At 48.7% G+C, this 20660-nt stretch overlaps 1 protein-coding gene across 17 annotated transcripts in view; it reads right to left on the bottom strand.

Moving 5' to 3' along the window:
- The window catches only part of ZNF618 (zinc finger protein 618), a 60497-nt gene that overhangs the window by 13280 nt on the left and 26557 nt on the right, over nt 1–20660 (bottom strand). For 4 of the 17 annotated variants that reach the window (XM_053282235.1, XM_053282243.1, XM_053282237.1 and 1 more), the window contains exons 2-9: nt 13594–13637; nt 9771–10033; nt 7359–7436; nt 6935–6973; nt 5753–5875; nt 4433–4537; nt 2894–2983; nt 1050–1238 (exon numbers count right to left, since the gene is read on the bottom strand). In XM_053282235.1, coding sequence (XP_053138210.1) covers nt 1050–1238; nt 2894–2983; nt 4433–4537; nt 5753–5875; nt 6935–6973; nt 7359–7436; nt 9771–10033; nt 13594–13637 — 931 coding nt within the window. The remainder of the gene's footprint in view (nt 1–1049; nt 1239–2893; nt 2984–4432; nt 4538–5752; nt 5876–6934; nt 6974–7358; nt 7437–9770; nt 10034–13593; nt 13638–20660) is intronic. The other 13 variants (XM_053282241.1, XM_053282242.1, XM_053282245.1 and 10 more) reach the window with 9 other exon arrangements.

Genomic DNA, 20660 nt, shown 5'->3' with positions numbered 1-20660 from the left:
CTCTTTGTTGAAAAGTGGCATATACATATTTCAGTGATATTAGCAATAACAATCCACCTTTAGCAGAGAGGAGCAGAGGTGGGGGAGGAAACCAGAATGCTGGGACAGGCGCCTCTGCCTGGCAGGCGGAAGGTCCCCGGGTCCCTCCCTGGCAGCTTCGCCAAGTAGGGCTGGGAGAGACCCCTGTGCCTGGAACCCGTGAGCCCTGCTGCCAGCCAGGGGAGGCAGGATGGAGCGAGGTGGACTAAGGACCTGACTCGGTAGGAAGCAGCTCCTTTAACTTCTTTCCACGGAGCAGGTATGAGTCTAGGGGGATTTGGTAAGTGAGGGAGAGGACTGGAAAGGCTTTTAACTTCTTGAGCGCATGAAACAGTTGATACAGTGCACTATCCACCTTTCTGGAATACGTCACAGTCAAAAACTGTGCCTATAATACATTTATAGCTATTTCCAGAATCTTCCAGTTCTCTCTCTCTCTCACACACACACACACAGACACAGACACACACAGACACATGATTCTCCTGACATCCCAACAATTTCACACACACACACAATGATCCAACTAATGCAAGACACTGGTTGAGCCTCTGCTCCACTGAAAATAAACTCCCCCCAATTCAAGGCGTGCTTCTCACTGCTCCTGAATTTGTCGTCTATGGAACGAAAGTACTCACAAGATACGTACAACGCTCCTTCCCCATTCAATTCAGGAATGCTCCCTATGCAAACCAGACCTGGGATTTTTGACACTGGGTATGTGCCAGTTTCTCCTCCTCTCGTGGGTCTCTACTTTAAAACAAGCTCTAATGACGCTGACGGACCCCGCTAGGGTCTGAGTGGAAGGCGCTGGCCAGCCTCCTGCAGCTTTTAATTTGCAGGCCGGTATCCAGGGGTTGTTCCCTCCGCCCACCCTCGTGGGGATGACACAGACGGCAGGGAAGCGCAAGGGAGGGGTAAAAGCCGGTCTGGGGGCCGGAAGGGTCCATGGGCAGGAATGCAATTCATCATTTTTTTAAAAACGGGAGGGTAGAAAGCACAACTAGTACCTGTGGTAGCCTTGCTTCCTGGGGATCCAGAATTTGGAGCGCGGAAGATCTGTGCCTGGGACGCCGGGGGAACACCGGAGGGAGTGCGGTGGAGGAGGGTAGAGCAGCGGATTAGGGACGCCGGCGTTTTTTTGCCCGACTGGCTTGCTTGCGTCTTCACCGCCACGAAGAGTGGAGATCGGGAGTACTCTGGATGTGAACACTTAAAGCTAGTGCCGGGACAGACAAAGCAATGCCCTTTGCACGCCTGCCCGGGGCGTTCCTCCCTCCCTAACATGTCCGGCTCCTGCCAATTCCCTGGGGGAGCTGACCGCCTCCTTCACCCAACCCCTTCAGGCTCCCCCGAAAGGGCCAATTCTGACCACTCCTGAGTTTAGACTGGAGGCCCCCCCACCACTTCAGAGATGGGTGTTGGCCAAAAATCCATTCCACATTGATGGGGATGCACCCACGGCTTAATTCAGAGCAAAGAGACACGCTCCCTCATTCAGACTCTGCACCCCAGTTTTATCTTCTCCTAGAGTGTGTGCCTATGAAAGACCCATCGATATTGGAACCAAAATAAATTAACTGGCTAAAAAGCCACCCCCAGTTAACCGGCTAACACTTCAAAACACAGACACTGCTGCAGATGGAGGCCCCCTCAGAGAAGAGAGATTGGCTCTTTGCTCTTACACAGGGAGGGGGTCCCTCTTCTAGTCCTCTCAGAAAAGAGGGATCCCCACTTCTCCTCCTCTCTCGCACACTTCCAGAGACAGACAGACACAGAGGAAGGGATGCCTCTTCCAAGAGGCCTGCTGCAGCAACACAGACACGCACCACCTCAGGAGAGGAATCCCCCCCTCCAAACATACACTCCATCTTGATTGATTCACCACGCAGGGAAAGCGCTTGCTGCCACTTGCCCACACGGCAAGCCTGACTGACTCGGCCTGGGAGTGGCTGCCAAGCAAGGGTCTTTTCCAGCCCTGCAATTCTCTTCTCACTGGGAGTCTAAGGTGGACCCTCCTGCCCGCAAAGCCGTGCTCTTCTCCCAGATGAAGCGGCCTGAGCCTGTATCAGGGCAGCAGCCCTTCGGGACATCAGGCAGAGAGAGGTCTTCCCCATCCCCAGTTCTCTGAAATCCATTCTGCTGGAGATGCTGCCAGGGACTGAACTTGGGGGCCTCTGGCACACCGTGTCTATGCTCTGCCACTGGCCTCTCAGGCTCCTTTGGTAAGCTCTCGCTCCCTCTTCCAACGTTCACCATCAGCATCAGCAACACAGCCTTCCCAGATCCCCTGGGCTCCCACGCCTGGAGAACAATTCCCAAGAGCAAGGTGGACGCCTCGCTTGCCGAAAGCTGTGGCAGAAAGGGCAAGAGCTCCTGCCTTGGCAGACTTCTGGGAACTGGCCGGTGAACAGTAGCTGCTTCCCCAGAGGAAGCTGCATGCTAACTTCTGTGCCATCAAAACCATTTCAGCCTCAATCCCTACAGAAATGGTCAGGAGACATTCCCCCCGTCTTATTTTGTCCTCCTCCTCCCATGCCGTTATTTATTTAGAATATTTACATACCACTTTTCAACCACCACCAAAAGTTCCCGAAGTGGTTTACAGTGCAAAAGGAATGAGAAAATTCCATCCCACTGCCACCTCCCTCTGCAGTTCAAATGTTGACTGTAAGCGGCTCGGGGCAGAGGTCGGTCTTTCTGCATTTGTTTGTTTGCGAAAAATCGGGTGGTGCTAATGGCGCAATTGCAGCCAGCGTGGAGAAATGTTTGCATTTGAATGTGGGAGGTCCCCAGCTCCTCTAGCAAGCGCACCACCCCCAACGCCCCCGCGCACCATCGCCGCATCACTCACTGATGGGGGCGTGAAGGGCCACGTGCTCTTGGTACGGCGTATAATACTTGTACTGCTTGCCACAAAACTCACAGGTGTAGTTGCCAGTCTCTGCAGAGAAAAGAGGAGAACTTGGTCAGAGGGTCTCTGGGTTTGCAGACCCAATCAGACCTCCCCCTCCAGAGAGGAGCAGCAGGACCTGCTAGGGGGTGCCTGCCAGTAGGGATGGGGACAGACGCCGCCCAGCCCAGGGGGGCCCCAGCAAGACCTCGCTGGCCCCCCGACCCTGGCCCCGCCTTCAGGTTTGGGACCTCGGAAGCAGCGGCAGGCCCGGCAAGCCCAGGCTGACCCTCTGCTCCTGCCAGGAAAGCAGCCCCAGACCCTCCATCTTCCTTGTGAGGAGGGGAAGGCAAACCCAGGCACGCTGCCAATCAAGGCCCTGGGAGGCTCCAGGAAGGACCCCGCCGGTCCTCTCTGTACCAGGGCTGGGCACACCTGGCCCTCCAGATGTTGTGGAGCTACAACCGCCATCACCCCCAGGCCTAATACACTGTGGCTGGGGACAATGGGAGTTGTAGTCCATCCACATCGGGAGGGCCCCGTTTGCCCAGCCCTGCTCGAGACCCAACAGGGGGCAGCAGGACAGAGCCACTTCCTGGCGATCAGAGACCTTGTAAAGTGATGGAACCCGGGACCTTTTGCCCGTGAAGTGCCACCGAGCGACAGTCCCTCCTTGTCACCTATGTGCGTGCTGCCTCATACCGAGTCAGACCATTGGCCAACTTAGCTCAGCATTCTGTACTCTGACTGGCAGCAGCTCTCCAGAGCCCGTTTTCCTTTTAGCTGGAAAACGGAACCTTCCACGAAGAAAGCGCATCGAAATATGTATCTGTCTATCGAAGAATGATACTGCTATTCATAAACAATAAACTGTCCCAGTTCCGTTAGCCCCCTCGCAAGCCTGGTGTTCTTAAAGCTGCCACCTGGCATCCAGACCAAGTGACTCAATGGCATTCATGACTCAGGAGGCCCTACAGGACGACTTCATCTCGAGAGGAGCACTCAGGAGTGGCTGTGTCTGGATGCCACCCTGTGTGGCAGCTGCAGCCAAAGCAGCGTAAATGAAATAACTGCATCTCTTCGGCTGCATACCCTGCCCTGCCCACCCTCCATTTCTCTCCCTTCCTCTGCTGTCTCCCTCAGGTCAACTGCAGATTGTGAGCCCCTTGGGGCAGAGACCTGACTTCTTACTCTGTGTAAAGCATTATGCAAGCAAACTGCAAGAGTGATCATTATTATTTGATTATCATTGCACAACATCAAAACAAGAGCCACCCTACCACTGAGCTCTGGCCCCACCGATTTCAGAAACTAGCCTGGCCTTCTTAAATAAAAGCCGAGGGACACCTGTCCAGGCAGCCCCACAAGGCCGCGAATGCTCTCTCTCTTGGCCCCTGCATCGAGATCTGTGGCCCGTCCCTAGCTAACCTCCAGCGTGTATCTTTGGCAAGGGTCAAGCAGGTAACCCCACACGGTATAGGTCGAAAGCGGGTTAATTACTTAAGTTGCAAACTCTGTAAGTCATACTTGGACCAATCTTCTGAAACGGCTCGGGCTCCTCTTCCTTCACTTCATCCTTCGCTAGGATCGCTTGGTCGTAGGGGTCTGCAAGAGAAGAGGAGCGACGGGCAGCTGACCGTGTCCAAAGCCGCCCTGGCCGGCTGCAAGAAGCCAGAGGCAGAGGGAGGTGCGAACTGGATCTTTCTGCACAAAAATCCGCTCCTGGTTTTCTCCCAAAGCGTCCTTACTTTCAGCAGTCTGATTAAGCAGTCTTTTCGTTATTACACGTGTCCAACAATCTGGAGCGTAACTTTTGCCGATGGACTGCAAATCCCCCAGATCTCTTACCAGCAGAGTGCAACCCAGTGTGCCAACCAAGGACTTGGGAGCGAGCATTTTAGCACCTTCATGTTCTTCATATTTTATGATGCCTATCATGGTTGCAAGCCACCCTGGGGCTTTTGGATGAAAGGCAGTGTGATGAGTGAAGGACAGGGAACCATCTTATTCTCTTTTCTATGTAAACTGCTTGGAGGCCTTTTTTTTTTTTGGAAGGGGGGGGGGAGTGGAAAAAAGTATTTTTCCCAAAAGTACACAAAACCAAATAATAGCACCCATCCTAATCTTCTTCACCCCCAGATATATTATTTATTTACTTATTATTGTATGTATTCATAATATTTATATACCGCCTGATGTGTGTATCCCTAGTCAGTGTACTTCATTTAAAATATAAAACAGGAGAACACTAGTAAAACAATTTTACGAGATAAAACAAGCAGTTTGAGATTAATTAAGAGCCTGAGAAAACAGGTGTGTCTTGTGGGTCTTTTAAAAAGCAGCCAGAGATGGAAAAGTTCTTATTTTGACAGGGAGTGAATTCCAGAGCCTGGGGAAGGTGGTGGCAGGCTGGCCTTCTCTTGGTAACTTGCACTCCCCACTAAAAAAGAGGTCCTAAACCCATATTCAGATATTATGTTTGTAAGTGCGCCCGAGTGTCTGCGGACATATCCGTGCCTTTGTGTGTGTGTGACTGCAAATGCATTCCTTTCAAAAGGGAACCTGGGTACAGGTCCCCTCAAATGCAGAGAGGAAGCCCCCGACAGGACATGGGTGGAACCTAATATGCGGATATCCTTAGGCGTGTACGCTGTACCCCAATCGTACAGGCGATGGACGTCACGTGTGCATAGGGCAAGATGCTGCGTGTAATGTGTGAACACCCCCAGATGCGCAGGAGGACACGCTTCCCCCTTTGGGCTTCAATGCCAACGTCCAGCTCCATCCTGCTGCCGCCCAGGAGCCAAGGGCAACACTCACCATCCACAGCATGAAGGTCTCTGTGCTCTTGGAAACAGCTGTAGTATTTGTACTTCTTCCCACAGATGTCACACGTGTACCTAAAATTGTCTGGGGTGGGGTGGGGGAGGGAGAATACAGAGGCTGAGAAACCGGGGGGGGGAAGAGGCAGACCTTGATCTAAGGTGTCCCATTCTTGCAGGCCTTCAGAGCCTCAGCGGCTCACACTTGCAGGTCTGTTATTGGTTCCAACTCCCCTCTTCCTAGCCTCTTCTAGATCTGTCCAGCCAGGCCTGACCTGAACTGTACAGTACAATCATCAGCAGGGACTACAGTGTAAGGCATCATCAGAAGTCGGCACCTAAGGGCCCCAGGCGCCTGGACATCTCGTTCCAACTCCTACAGATTTGGACATTTTCTCCTAAGTCTGCAGAGGCCCGGGCAGAGGCGGTTTAATGTAAACCGCCCTGAGCCATTTTTGGAAGGGCAGCATAGAAATCAAATCAAATCAAATCAAATCAAATCAATTCACAATTCTTGATGCCCAAGGGTGCAAAATTGTGTACACCATTTCACCTCATCCCTGGAGCTGAGCCCAAAAGTTCAGGGGAAAGGATTCGGGTTGGGATGTGAAAGTGAATCCCCCGTTCTCCTTATACTGGCCTTCTTCCAGGGAGTGGTTCTCTGTGGCTGGCAGTCACGGGACCCTTGACATCAGCCCAACATTCCACTGCTTTGGTACTTATGAAAATGCCAGTTACTGAGTCAAACACTGGTCCATCTGGTCCAGTATCACCAATTCTGACCGGCAGCATTTTTCTCCAGGTTTCAGGCAGCCGTCTCTGGAGATGCTGCCAAGGATTGAACCTGGGACCTTCTGCAAGCAAAGCAAAGATGCTTGCCATAAGATGTGGCAACAGCCAACGCCTGGATGGCTTTAAGAGGGGTTTTGATGCATTTATGGAGGAGAGGTCTATCAGTCTGGTGGCTCGAAGCCCCCTCCAGCCGCAGCAGCAGTAGGAGAGAGGGGCCTGCCCTCACCTCTCGCCTGTGGGCTTCCCAGAGGCATCTGGTGGGCCACTGTGGGGAACAGGACTAGATGGGCCTCCTTGGGCCTGATCCAGCAGGGCTGCTCTTATGACTCTACAGCTAAATTGTGGCTCTTTCCCCTGTTATGCAGACAGGAAGATTGCTCATACTTACTGCCCTGGGACGCGCCTTCGCCTGACGTAGCATCTGTGTCTGCACAGAGAGAAAGTCCAGCTTTAGAAATTGCATTTTTTTTAAAAAAAAAAGTCTAATCAGTACATTTCTAAAAGAGCAGGCCATGCTTAAATCTTCACTTCTAACTTCCTTCTCATGTACAATGTAACTGCTATGGCCAAAAGCGGAATGTTGCTTTATGCTTGAAGACAAAAAAAAAAGCCCCCAACCCAACACGGTGCCCTGAGTCAAGCATGTCCACAAGGATCTGTGGCTCGAATCCTCCTGGAAACCTCTGATTGCAAACACAAGTTCTATCACAGGCAATTAACCCAATCCTGAGTGTATGAACACAGCTGGAGGGGGAGGGAATTCAGTATTTAAGCTGCCAACAGCACCCAGCTGGGAAAGAGGTGGCCAGTACCTCTGTGTGCTCGCACATGCGTCTGGAAACAGTTGTAGTACTTATATTTCTTCCCGCATATTCCACATTCATAAGAGCCTGAAATGCAAAGCAAACACACGGACTTATTAGACCAGAGGCAAGCAGACGGCATCCTGCCAGCAAGTCCCCCAAGCCTACCGCAGACTGAGATTACCATCTTTATTTAACCAGGGGAACTCACCATCACAGGATGGGGTGGGGAGGGTAGCTGGGGAGGAAGAAGACATTCTGATTCTTTTCTCTCCCCCCAACAAACATAACCAAACTTCTCCCAACTTCTGCAGACGCTTTTAGACTCCTCAGCAGTGATTTTGAAAAAAAAAAAGGATCGAAACTTTCAGAGTACCAGCCACCATGACCCTGTCAAGTCAAGTTCATTTGCTTACCGTGCCCAGAAAGATGCTCAAGAGAGATCTGGCCAAAGCTCTTTGGGGGGGAAAGACTGGGTGATGTGCAGAGTGGGTAACCCATGCCCTGTGGTACAAAGGGCCTTTGGAGACCAGGAAGGACCAGCACATGCCTGCCCCGGTCCCATCCAAGGCGTTTGCAATTCTGAAAATTTCATATAGCAGAGCTTGGAAAGGCTTCTCTTCACTTGACACCTTGGAGAGATGCTGCCAGTCAGAGGAGTCAGCACTGGGCTAGGTGGACCAAAGGTCAGACTCAGGGTAACCTTTTGTGCCTGCTGCATTTCATAACATGGTTATGTGTACCTGAGGGTTGGCCCTCAAAGTGAGACAGTGGAACCCTGAAACCATGGCTGCTGTGGAGCGCTGCCCACGGAAAGGTCCCAAAGCAGGTCTCAGATACAAGCCACAGGGTATATGGCTTCCCTTAAGTGAGCGATTAATCTTTCATCTCTCTCCTGCAACGTACAAGTCTGCCACAGAGGATGAGATACTATTCCTTCCACCTCGAATTTCTAGACAACATGCTGTTCTGAGGCATGGCCCAGTGAAGCACAGGAGAGCACGCACACCCCAACACAGCTTTTGGCTGTGAATTTTGACTCTCTCCTTTATTCGTTGGATTCTGGCTATCTCCTGCTGTGCACCTACAAAGTCGTGCCAGAAGGGGGAGCTCACGCGCAGCTCTGGAAAACTCCAGCCACGCTAGAGACCTTGAAAATCCCTACAAGAAGTCAGAACTTTGGATGCACCTAGGTCCGTATGCAAGCACACTTTTCTCTCTTGCTAACCTCTTATCGAGACAAATTGCAGAAGAGTCACTGCGGACCAGAGGAGGAAGGAAAGAGACTCAGTAACTGCTGTCTCCAAAAATCATGTTTTGCTGAAGTCTTAGGAATTGAATTTAAAATTATTATTTATTTACACAGTCAGACAGATGTTATTGACTGGTTTGTTTTATCCAGACATCGAGTCCTTCCCAAGGACCTGGGATGACTGAATTTAATTCTCAATGCTGTTGCTGTTGTTATAGATATCGTCGCAGAATATAGGCTGTTCCCCATTATTTATTATTTTTACATTTTATATCCCGCTCTTCCTCCAAGGAGCCCAGAGAGGTGTAAATACATACTTAACTTTCTCCTCACAACAACCCTGTGAAGCAGGTTAGGCTGAGAGAGAAGTGACTGGCCCAGAGTCACCCAGCAAGTCTCATGGCTGAATGGGGATTTGAACTCGGGTCTCCCCGGTCCTAGTCCGGCACTCTAACCACTACACCACGCTGGCTTCAGAGAGCGAAGAAATGTTCAGAGAGATGGCAAATCACACAGGTAAACTCTCTACATATTCATAGGGTAATGAAGTTTGCTTTTTTGCATGCCCTCTTCAAGTTTTACTCTGTTTTTATCTTTGTTTCATGATTCTCTTTCCCAGGGCTGGGAATTTTAAGGTTCTGGTCCAGTGTGATGGCTACGTAGTTCACTTCGTGAGGTGCCCAGAGAATAATTTGTGATGGGGCAACCAACAAATTAAGGAGTAGCAGTTGTGATGTGGAACCTCCACAGTCAGAGGCAAGGTACCTCTGAATACCAGTAGCTAGAAGTCACTTTCATGTCTTGCTTAGGAGGTTCCCAGAGGTGCCGGCTTGGCCACTGTGGGAAGCCAGGTGCTGGATTTCAGGACCCTTTGGTCTGATCCAGCAGGGTGCCTTTTAACTCCTCTGATATATCCCTGGTGAAGAGCAAACACACAAGAAACGGCACTGGCACTGGCTTAGTCATCCTAAACAATCTTTTGACGATGCAACATTCACCTAGCCCATTGTAATTGGGCAACGTGCACTCAGATCCCGCCCCCTGCAGCAGCAGATCCCGCCCCCTGCAGCAAACATTGGCCAGCTGCTCCTCCCTCCCTGTGAGTTTCCCAGAGACCCCGCCCACCCGGCCCCTCTCCCAGGAAAAGGTGAAGCCAAGCGACCACCCACCTAGCTTACCAAGCGTCTGCTGGTTCCGGACCCCGCCAATCACCACGCAGATCTCGGCCGGCACCTCGCCCACCCCGCCTTTCATGTTCTTCTTCGAATCTTTGGCATCGTCCTGCCAGATCACTTCCTCAATGTAGTCATCTGGCAGCTCCGTCTTCACCTTCACCTCCGTCATTGTCGTCTCCTCGCTTGGCGAGGACTGAGATGCCGCCGAATCCGACCCTTCCGCCTTCATGCTCTTCTGGCTCCTCTTTAAGCGTTCCCTTGGTGGAAGAAAGCACAAACAAATGTGAATTCTCACATCAATGCCGAGTTATGCCATGGCAAAGTCATTCATCAACAGAACTTGGTTGGCACCTGCCATTTTTTCTACCCAGAAATCACCATGTGATGAAGCAGCATGGTTCCAAGGAGTCTTCTGGGTAGAAAACCTCAGCTGCTGAGGAAGCACCAGTTCCGCCAGTTTCCCCATGCCCAGAAATTCACTAAAAATCACACACACACATATGACAGTTTTGCCAGCTACAAATAAGGTGGTGGATTTTGACTTGGCACTATAAAAACTTCCGCCAAAACATCTGGGCACTTTCAAGATTGACTCAAGACTGTGAGCGCTACAGCGGTAAAATGCTTCCGTTTGGCAGGATCATATTGAAAACGTAAATAAAGGGTGGAAGCCGTTTACCGCGCAAAGCCACCAGCGGGGGAACAGTCTTTTCTCGCTTGCCCAAAGCTCCTAAGCCCTGCTATTATGGGGAAATACAGCTACTTTCCTGCAACGCACATGCAATGTTGCAGCATTGAAGCGCAAAGATAAAACCCAAAAGGCGGCATCGGAGATGTGAACGGCACCTTGCTGACAGGCAAGGGACTGTGATGTCGAAACACAGGCAGTACGGAGGCACACTTAGCAGACACGTAGCAACACGGTTGTAGCGTGCATTCTGGAAAGCGTCCAGGCAAAATGGTTCAAGCCAGTTCAGCACTCATAGTTGCTACTCCATGACCAAATGATTACTGCTGAGGGGTAGCAATTCGCTGGTCCCTTGTAGTCCTGGAGCCTGAAAGCTTAGGCACTGAGCCTCCTAGGAGGGAAGGGCACTCAGGCCGTTTCCAAAGGAGCCACTCCAAGACGAAGGAGATTAATTCGGTGGTGGGGAAAGGCATGAAGGCCTGTCGGGTATTGCTCCAAAGCTCTGGGAACGAGCTTCTCAAGGAGGGGTGTTGTCGTGCCTCTTGGTGAGTTTCAAGACTCTGCACAGCCCACCTTTTAGAAGTAACGTTAGGCACCAGGGACGGAGTGGCCTCGAATGGAGGCTCTGGTATGCTACCACCTGCGTTCTTCCTCCACTCTGTCTCACAGACCAAGCCCAGGGCACCATCTAGGCTGCCTAGAGCCTCTTCAGCTGACCCCAACGACCAATCCCAGCCTACCAGCCTCGATAAAGCCCTCGCCTCAGAGCCCGTCTCTGGTGCGAGGACACGACTCAAATTCCAGTTTGACCCCCCGCCGCCATTGCTGTTTTGGATTACACACCTTCCTCAGCCCTGCTCTGATCACTGTCTGCTGCTCTAGAACTCACCCCCTGAACGCTCCAGACCACATACTGCTTCCGGCCCATCGGGAGGGACAACCGGCTCCCCTCTGCCCCTGCATCCTGACCCCTCAGAGTCTGCCCCATGTCAAGAGCTCACAGAGATGCAGCCGCTAAACCCACGTGGCACTCTACAAAAATTAATGAGGCCCTCGTCACAGACTTATGATCTAAAATTAAAAACCAGACGTGTTCAGGAGGAAAGGAAAAGTGAAAGAGGGTCACGGGAGGATGCTTGAACAGTGTGAGTAGAAGAGTCTTAAGGAGGCGCTCGAATCGAACGACAGAGGAAGAGAGTCGGAGTGTATTGAGGGAGGAGCCGTAGCTCTGTGGTCGAGTTTATCTGGGACATCATTCTCACATTGGCATCCTGTTCGACTACGCTGGAGACACTCTCAAAGAAGCTTGCAGTGGAAGGTCAAGAAAACGGTTCAAACCCAAATGGTACATTTAACAAAACCACAACGTTAACCGTCAGAGCCATTAGAGAGTCTCAGTGGCCTAGCTAGTGGGGGGCTGAACGCCTTCGGAAAAAGGAAGGCTTCTTAAAGGTCGGAAGAGAGCTAGCCAGGCAGGTTACCCCAGGAGGGGAAAAGACCTCAAAGGCAGGTGGCCACAGCAGAGAAGGCCTTGGACCTCCACATCACCGGAAATCCTTCCAGCTTCTTCCCAATTGGTTCTGAAGAATGGAACCAAAATAGTGATGGACTGCACAACACCATTGGAGACAACCCTGACATCCAAGGATTGTGTTTGCTTAGGTCCCAGCATCACAGTTCAGAGAAATCTGCACCAGAATTTTATCATAACTTTTCCTATCCAGCCTCTCGAGTTGACTTAAGCCTGATTCAGACATCATGCTGTACAAGTGTGAAGACGTCTGTACACAGGTACATGTGTTTGTGTTAATAATTGTACCTGTGTTCATTTTTAAAGTGAAGGTGGGTACGGCCCCCCTGAAATGCAAGATACATTTCAAGATACACCTTCATAAAGAAGAAGGTGTTCTCTTAAATACCTCAGACCCAAGCTGTTCAGGGCTTTGTAGGTAATACTTTGTATTTCACCCGGAAACTTATTGGCAGCCAGTGTAATTTTTTTTTAAAAAATGGGTGTAATATGTTATCTTGGGGTAACCCCAGAGACCAACCTGGCTGCTGCATTATGTACCAACTAACAGTTTCTGGACTATGTACAAAGGCAGCCCAACACTGAACACATTTCATTCATCAAGTCCGAATGCTGCCATCATACGCACCACTGTTTGAAGGCCATTTATCTCCAGAAATGGACGTAGCTGGTGTATCAGCCGAAGCTGACAGAAAGCCCTCCTGGCCACTGCCTTGACCTGAGAGACCAGGGAGTCCAGAAAAGTATGCCCGGACTATATACCTGCTCTGTCTGGCCGCGGGGGGCAGTGTAACTCCATCCAGAACAGGCAGATCTAAGCCACTTCCTAAGTCCCAACCTTCCTTTTATCACTTGGTGTACATCATTTGAGCCTGTGCATTTTAAAACTGAGTATGGTCTCTTGATACGGTCTGAAGACTAATTCAATACACTGATAGGGTTGCTGTTGCAAAACTGCAAAAAGGTTGTTCTAAAAATGACAAAACAACCCTAAAGGACACCAGCAAACCATGCAGAGAGAAACAGGAGAATCAACCAGTAAAAACAAACCCATGGTCTTCTACATGTCCTTGTTCAGTCAAGATAAAAAGGAGGAACTTTTATCTTTCTACACACACACACACACACACACACACACACACACACACACTCAATCAGTAGTGGCAGAGAGCGGAGGCCCCCCAATTCAGTTGTGTCTACTGCTGCTCCCTGCCTCTTGCCCTGGAAAACCCAGCCAAAAATCCACCCTGCCCCCCAGATGAGTACCCCAGAAACAGAAGAGGAAGCATACTGGTGCCATGCACAAAAGACCACCCTGTCCTGCCATGGATCCCCTGGGATGCCCAGAGACACCTCCCCACTTCCTTGGAAGAAGAGCAAGAGGAAAAAGTACAACACAGCAATCCAACTGAATCACAAGCGTGGTCACAAAGACCAATTCTGTCTGGAACTCGGTTCCTTCTCTCTCATAAACGTTCCGAGGGGGAAAATATTTAAGATTTCCACTAAATTTCTTTAAAACCAGCCGGGCCAAAGCACCAACTTGTAGAAATAGTTCTGCAGTTCTTCCAGGAGACGTGAGGAATCCAGCCACTTACCTGCCAGCAGACGCTCTCGTCCCAATGCTGCTGCTCCCTTCAGCCTGGAGAAAGGGAAGGGAAAGAGAAAAAGAAGATTAAATTTTCTTCATAGCTTCCTCTTCCATCCATCCATCCATATATAAAAGATGTTTATATATTACAGTGAACACACACATTCTTAGGCACAAAAGATCACAGACCATGTCAATAATAATCTTTCTCCTAGCAAAAACAGTCATTGGCCCATGTGGAGTCTGTATTTTGTGTAGGATTCGAAACCTCACATTTTGTTTTTATTTCAAACTAGAAAACACATCGCCATATCTTATTTATTTAAAAAAGTTAAATATCCTCCCCTTCAATTCAAAACAAAACAAAATTCCAGAATGGCTAATAATATAAAGCCACATGATGAGCACCCAAAGATGTTCAGAGAGGAGGGGGCCGTCTCTGGATTCCAAAACAACACCCCGCTTGGACGAAGCCAAGGGCGGACTCTGGTGGGGTCAGGAGGCGGATTCAGGAGGTGATGGGAGGAGACAGCTAGGCGCTTACTCCGGGTTCCCTGATAGAGGCTGCCTCTACTCTTTGGACCCATACAACAGAACCACAGAAATTTAGAGCTGGGACACCTGGAGGTCTTCTAGTCCACCCCTCTCCTCAGTGCAGGACTCTGCGACAGCACCTCTGCCCAGGGGAGGAGAGCCCCCACACACCACGAGGAAGACTACTCCACCCTCAAACAGCTCTTCCAATCAGGAAATGCTTCCGAATGTCTAGCCTAAATCTGCTTCCTTGTCATCAAAGCCCACCTGCTCAGCTCTGTCCCTGCCCCAGCTTCTGAGCAGAGTCCAGACCAAACTGGATCAGACCAAACATCCACCTAACCCAGTATCCCGCTCCCCACTGTCAACAACTCACAAGCAAGGCAACAGCCCACCGAACTCCCAGCAACCGGAATTGAGAGGTAGACTATTCTGGACCATGGAGGTTCTGAATTGCCACCCCAACTCACAGCCACCTCTTCTCCTCCACCAATTTGTCAAATCCGCTTTTCAATCCATCCAAATCCCATTTAAGTGACTAGGCCTAGTGCCCCTTACTCTAAGGAAAGTGGGGGTTGGGGGCCTCCTCAAAGCACAATATTGTTCCAAACCTTGAATATTTTTTTTTAATTTCAGAATTTGCGTAAATGTTCATTAGGAGACATTGGCTGCATTTCACTTTCCCCCCCTATGAATGGCAGAAACCAGCCAATTCACAGGCTGCGGGGAGAGCTGGTTCGATAGAATAAACCCCTTTTTTAATTTAAATGCTAATGCACTGAATTAAAATTTAATAACTGAGGAAATTGAAAAGGCAAGCAGGAATATTGGAAATAAATCCAAGCAGAAACAGCTGAAATTAAAAATTCTAGAGAGCAGGAGCACAGAAGCTGAGCTGTCTTATACGATTACATTTTTTTCTGAACGAAGGAGGGGAAAAATCCTATCTCGGGCCGGCCTTAGGGCAGTAAATCGAAAGCTGGGTGATTTATTGTTCAATTTTCCTGAGGGGGAAAAAGGCTCTCTTTCATGCTGAAATATTTCATAAATTTCTAGCCAGCATAAATTCTTAATTTAAAAGTTATGGAGGTCACGTTTAGTGCATCGGTGCAATTCTGAAAATCTAAAAGGGACAACAAAGGAAGGAAAAGAGAAATTGCAATTTCAGTTATTATTTTAATTCATCACATGAAACTTTGCAGGCAGACTCCGCGGCTGCAAAACGAGAGGCTGGAACGTGCAGAGAGAAAAAAGTTTAATTACAACAGGAATTTTCGTGCGCGGGTTTTATCTCTCTCTTTTTTTAAAAAAAAAAACTTTTCTGACTCGATAACTTTTTGGCTGAAAATTCCCCCCTGTGTGGTGCTCAGGGGAAGTCAGAAGGCAAGAGCCAAGGAGGTAATTGCTTGAGTTGGAGCCCACCAATTTTCTGCAAGTGTTAATATGTTCATTTGTTATACAGCTGTTCAGCTGCAGAAGGGCTGTCAGAGCACCCATAATTCAAAGCAATCAATCAAAAATTAATGATTTGTCATGCTTACACAATGAGCAAATGAAAAGCGCGGGGGGGGGGGGGAAGACCTTTTTCGGGTTCTTGTGACTGATAGGTTGCCCGGATCTTTAAGGCCTTCCATGCAAAACTAGAGACACCTGTACTAAGAGGCTCTACGTGTTTTGCGCTGGCCAGAAAAGGACAACATACTGGGGTGGAAAGTTGCACGAGGTAGGAAGCCAAGGGATGAGAAGGACTTAAGAATGCAGCCTTGGAGAAGCACGTGGTTGAGGTGCCGGTCCAGCTATTACTGCACCACAAAATATTCACCTAGCAGTCTAAGGGATGGAGAGGGAAGGTTCTGCCCTAGAATGTGGAAACCGGAGCACCCGCTGAGGAGAAACAACAAACCTCCCCGCATACAGGGGACGTGGCCTACAAAAGCCCCCTCCATCCATCTGGCACCCTCTTCTAAAAGCCCGGACCAGCCAAGGGGGGGAAAAGAGATGCACTTTCCAATATTACTCAACCCCAAGGCGTTAAAAAGGGCGGAGTGCGAGCCCTACTCGGTGGCGGCGGCAGCGGCAGCAGCCCCCTTGTTTGCTTTCACGCTACAAATCGATGGGATACTGCTGTCCTTGGCGATAAAATCGATAGGGAAAAACCCAAGAAGGTCATTCGAGAGGTGCGGGCTGCACAACTCCTAATAAAAGGGAGCTGAGGCGCCCATGAGAGAAATCTTACGAACAGGGCACCCACCAATTAAAAGCGTTTCGGTTGCACTGTCTGCCTTTTGGCCAATTGCATTTTACACGTAGCAATTTATTTACCCGTGTGGTCCACATGGGCTTTCCAGCAGAAGGTCCCGTCACTTGCTCCTCAACCCTTTTAGCTGGAGATGCTGTCGGGGAGCGAAGCTGGGACCTCCTGCACGGCCCCATCCCCAAAGCCCAGGACCACAATGCCTCGCCCCGAGTCAGGCCACGGGTCCATCTGGCTGGTAGCCGCTCTCTAGCATGTCAGGCTCAAGGTTACAGGCAGGAGTGAAACACAGATTGACAAACATTTCCAACTGGCTCCCCAAGAAACCCCCCAAAAGACAGAGGCCAGTTTTCAGCCACGGCATAAATGAATCCGGATATGGGCAAGGACTCAACTAATAGCAAGGCAACCAAGGAGGAATTGGGAGTGTACAAAAAGTTCACAAGCTGCAAGATTTGGTAACGAGTATTCTTTAAGAGCATCTGAAAAATGGAAACAGCCAGAGGTGCAGCAGGGTCATTCAGCAGCAAAAGTGCAAGGGGATAGCAGAGAAACTGCAGAGAAGAGAAGTGAGTACTTTGCCAGCAATTGTGGCTGTGCACACTGGAGGGAAATTCACACCTAAGCCCTTGCTTTTTCCTGGCTGCACTTCTGAAGAACGTTGACAACCAGAAGTGACAGAGGATGAAGCTTGAGATCTGGCAAGTTATAAAGTAACAAGCCCTCAGGGCCGGATGGCATTCACCCGAGAATTTTTAAAGAACTCAAAAGTGGAATTGCTAAACTATTAACTAAAATATGTAACTTATCACCAAACCAGCCTTGTTACCATAAGACTGGAAGGTAGTCAATTTAACATCAAATTCCACCCCCACCAAAGAATCCAGGAAATTATAGACATTGTTCTCTGCTCCATAAAATTGGTGCAAAGCATAGCTAGGGTTAGAACTGGCCAAGAGAAAAACAAGCCCTGCAAAGGAAAAATAAGCAAGGCTTCCGCCACAGAACTTTCGCCTTAGTCTTTTGGGTTTCTTTAAGGTCTCCGAAAGTTCATAAGAAATGCAAATCAGCAAAGACTGTACATTTCAATTTTCAAAAAAGCCTTTGGCAAAATGCAAGCCAAAAACTCTCAAGGAAATGCAGAACTCATGGGACAAAAGGACACATCAGAATAAATTCAGGGTGGATTGATCTAAGTCTAGACGAGTTAAAAGAAGATTTAAAATTATTTAGAAAAAGGCAGACAGAATCTTCCCATTTTGAAACCACTGGCTATGGGGTGCACATGCAAAGCAGAATGGGTCTGGCTTAGGGCCGAGATATTGCTTTGACTGGTGCTCTCCCTACATGTGTAAGGACGCTAAGCCAGATGACTTGAAGTCTCCAAGGCTGCAATCCTATGGATACTTACTTGGAAGCAAGCCCTACTGGACCAAGTGGAACTGACTTCTAAGTACACATGCATAGAATCAGAGATGTAAGTAACCAGAACATGCCATAAACGACGACTGAGGGTGTCTAATGCTCATATTACTTAAGAGCGGAGTTGTACACATTAATACATTTGAGAACCAGATTGCACAGCTCAGGTAGCGAGATGGGCATGACAGGCCATCCATACAGGCTTCAGGGATCACCCTGCTGAGAACCTGGATCATCTCCTGGAGCCTGTGGCAGTTTGCTGGTCCCTAGGTGGAGAAGAAAGCCCCAGGCCCACTCGTTCATACAACCCCATGAACCATGGTCCCTTGGAATGTTTGAACTGGCCTTCACCATAATAAACACATGACATGACATAACTAAGCCAATCTTGAAAAAAGAAACCATAAAGCACGGCTTTTTCTTTCCTTTCCCCCAAATCTCAAGATGGAACAATAATTACAGGGTAAAGGAAAAAACTAAGCCTAGAAAAATAAGAACAGGAAAAAGAAAGCCAGGCTTAATGTGGAAATCTTAGAAATCCTCATCAAAAAATAACTCCCGATCGGCCAACCACAAAGGCTATAAATACCCCGCGATTAATTTCCCAAGCGGGTATAAAAATAAACAAACTCCCCAGTTTATCAAAAGGGGGGGCGGGATCAGAATTCATTTTACATCATCAACAAGGAGAGAGTCTGTCCGTATCCTATACGGGGTAATGAAATGCGAGTGTACATCAGATGGGAAAGAAAATCGGCAAGATGCATTTTTAGACCAGCTAATTTTAAAACAAGCAACCTACTAAAATATCACATTGGTTTATTTTACTGCTGCAATTTTTACACCGCTTTCCTACCCAGATGGTAGTGGAAATAAGAAAGAGTTCTACAATGGTACAATACAGACATAACCCTGGTTTGATACCCCAGTTTGATGTAAGAGGAAACTGTGGTTAAACTGAGAAGTTTCCATTCAGCGGGGTACACAATTGGAGAAAAGACGAAGGAAATGTGCAGGTGCAGTTCAGACAAAAAGCTGAATGTTATGGTTGAGCCATATTACAGAGTCTCAATTCGACCTGAGTGTTTGCATCCGCCCCACAAATTAATTTTTCAAGTTTTATAAACAAAAAGGGGAAAACAGGGTCAGTTGACTAAAAAGTTCATAAAAATGAATGGCTGGTCCTTTTTTTGTCCTCATGAATTCTGACTCTTAAAATCAGCCTATTTTGAGCCTTTTTCTTAAACAACACATCAAGTGCTATTTTCAAAATAAGGGAAGAAAACAATTACATGATTGAACAGATGCTGTTTTCCAATTTTTCCTCATATCCTAGGCATCTGGGAAACAATTTGGCTGTGTTTAAAAGCAGGCAATCTTTGGCTTCTTTCCTTTTTTGAAAACGGAAGAAAATATAAAAACAAGGAGGAAAAAATATCCTAGATAAACATTTGCCAAATGCAGAGGAACTTGTTTCTCTAATGAGGGAAATGAACAAATCTTACATTATATTAAGCTTATTTTTTAAAAAGCATATCCTGCTTTTTGTCTAGTAGAGCGCTCAAAGCAACCGATGGTGAGGAAAGTGATCGCTTGACACAACTCTGAGAATGTCATCGCTTCAGGATGCTGCAATAGCCCTCAGTTCATTATATATATATATATATATATATATATATATATATATATATATATATATATATATATATACACACACACACACACACACACACACACACACACACACACACACACACGATTTGTCAAGAAGAAGGGTCTCCGCTCATGGCTATTAGTTATGAAAGCTAGATAACACCTCCATGTTTAGGAGTAGTTTATCTTAGAGTGTCAAATGCTAGAGGCAGACAGCTGTCACCTTCATGGCCTGCTTCTGAAGTTGCTAAACTCACCCAATCTCCAGCAGCATCCACCCACAAAACCTAAGCAGGTGACACCTGCATCCCTTATCCCCTCGATGTCTCCTTCGCCTCGCCAGTTCCTCTTTCTGGCTGTTCGATCAGCCCTACAAATGCCCACAAGTAATGCCACGAGCCTGCCCATCACCACAAGCCACACATGGGCAATCTTGAAAAATAAAGCAGCCGCCTCTGTTATGTAGTGGCGTGTCTCTGGCCCTTTATAAAAAGGAGAAAACAGGCCCCTGCTCCAAGGAACTTACAAACGGAAAATTCAACAAGAGGAGGCCTACGGCTCTGCAGAAAAAGTGGGTTTTTGAGCAAGGATCTGAAGCAAGGAAAGGAGGTAGGACGGCAGAAAGCGGTTCTAGGCAGATGGGGCATCTCAGGGCCAGAAAGACAGAACTCACTGAAAGGGATATACGGTAAGAATGGAGGGATAACCGGGGACTCAAGGCCATGGCGGGCATAAAAAGGAGACTCCTGCAATCAGAGCCATGAGAGGGGCAACGGAGGTGGCAAGCAGTGTGCTGGAGACAGACCAGAGGGTCAAGGCTATTCCACTCCAGTTTAGACAAGCTCCCTAACCTGCTTGCTGGAAGGTAGCAAATTCATTCATTCATTCATTCATTCAATTTCTATACCGCCCTTCCAATAATGGCTCAGGGCAGTTTACTCAGAGAAATAATAAACAAATAAGGATGGCTCCCTGTCCCCAAACAGCTCACAATCTAAAAAGAAACATAAGACGGACACCAGCAACAGTCACTGGAGGGATGCTGTGCTGGGGGCGAATAGGGCCAGTTACTCTCCCCCTGCTCAGTCAAGAGAATCACCATGTTAAAAGGTGCCTCTTTGCCCACTTGGCAGAATTGGCACGCACTGTTAGACTGTAAGCTGTTTGAGGCAGAGACTCATGCTACAAAGCGGCAGGGACACCAACACACC

Source organism: Hemicordylus capensis, chromosome 17 (assembly GCF_027244095.1).
Source record: "Hemicordylus capensis ecotype Gifberg chromosome 17, rHemCap1.1.pri, whole genome shotgun sequence".
Classification (NCBI taxonomy): domain Eukaryota; kingdom Metazoa; phylum Chordata; class Lepidosauria; order Squamata; family Cordylidae; genus Hemicordylus; species Hemicordylus capensis.
Note: the sequence above shows the minus strand (reverse complement) of the source record. Positions and strands in the feature narration are given on the sequence as shown.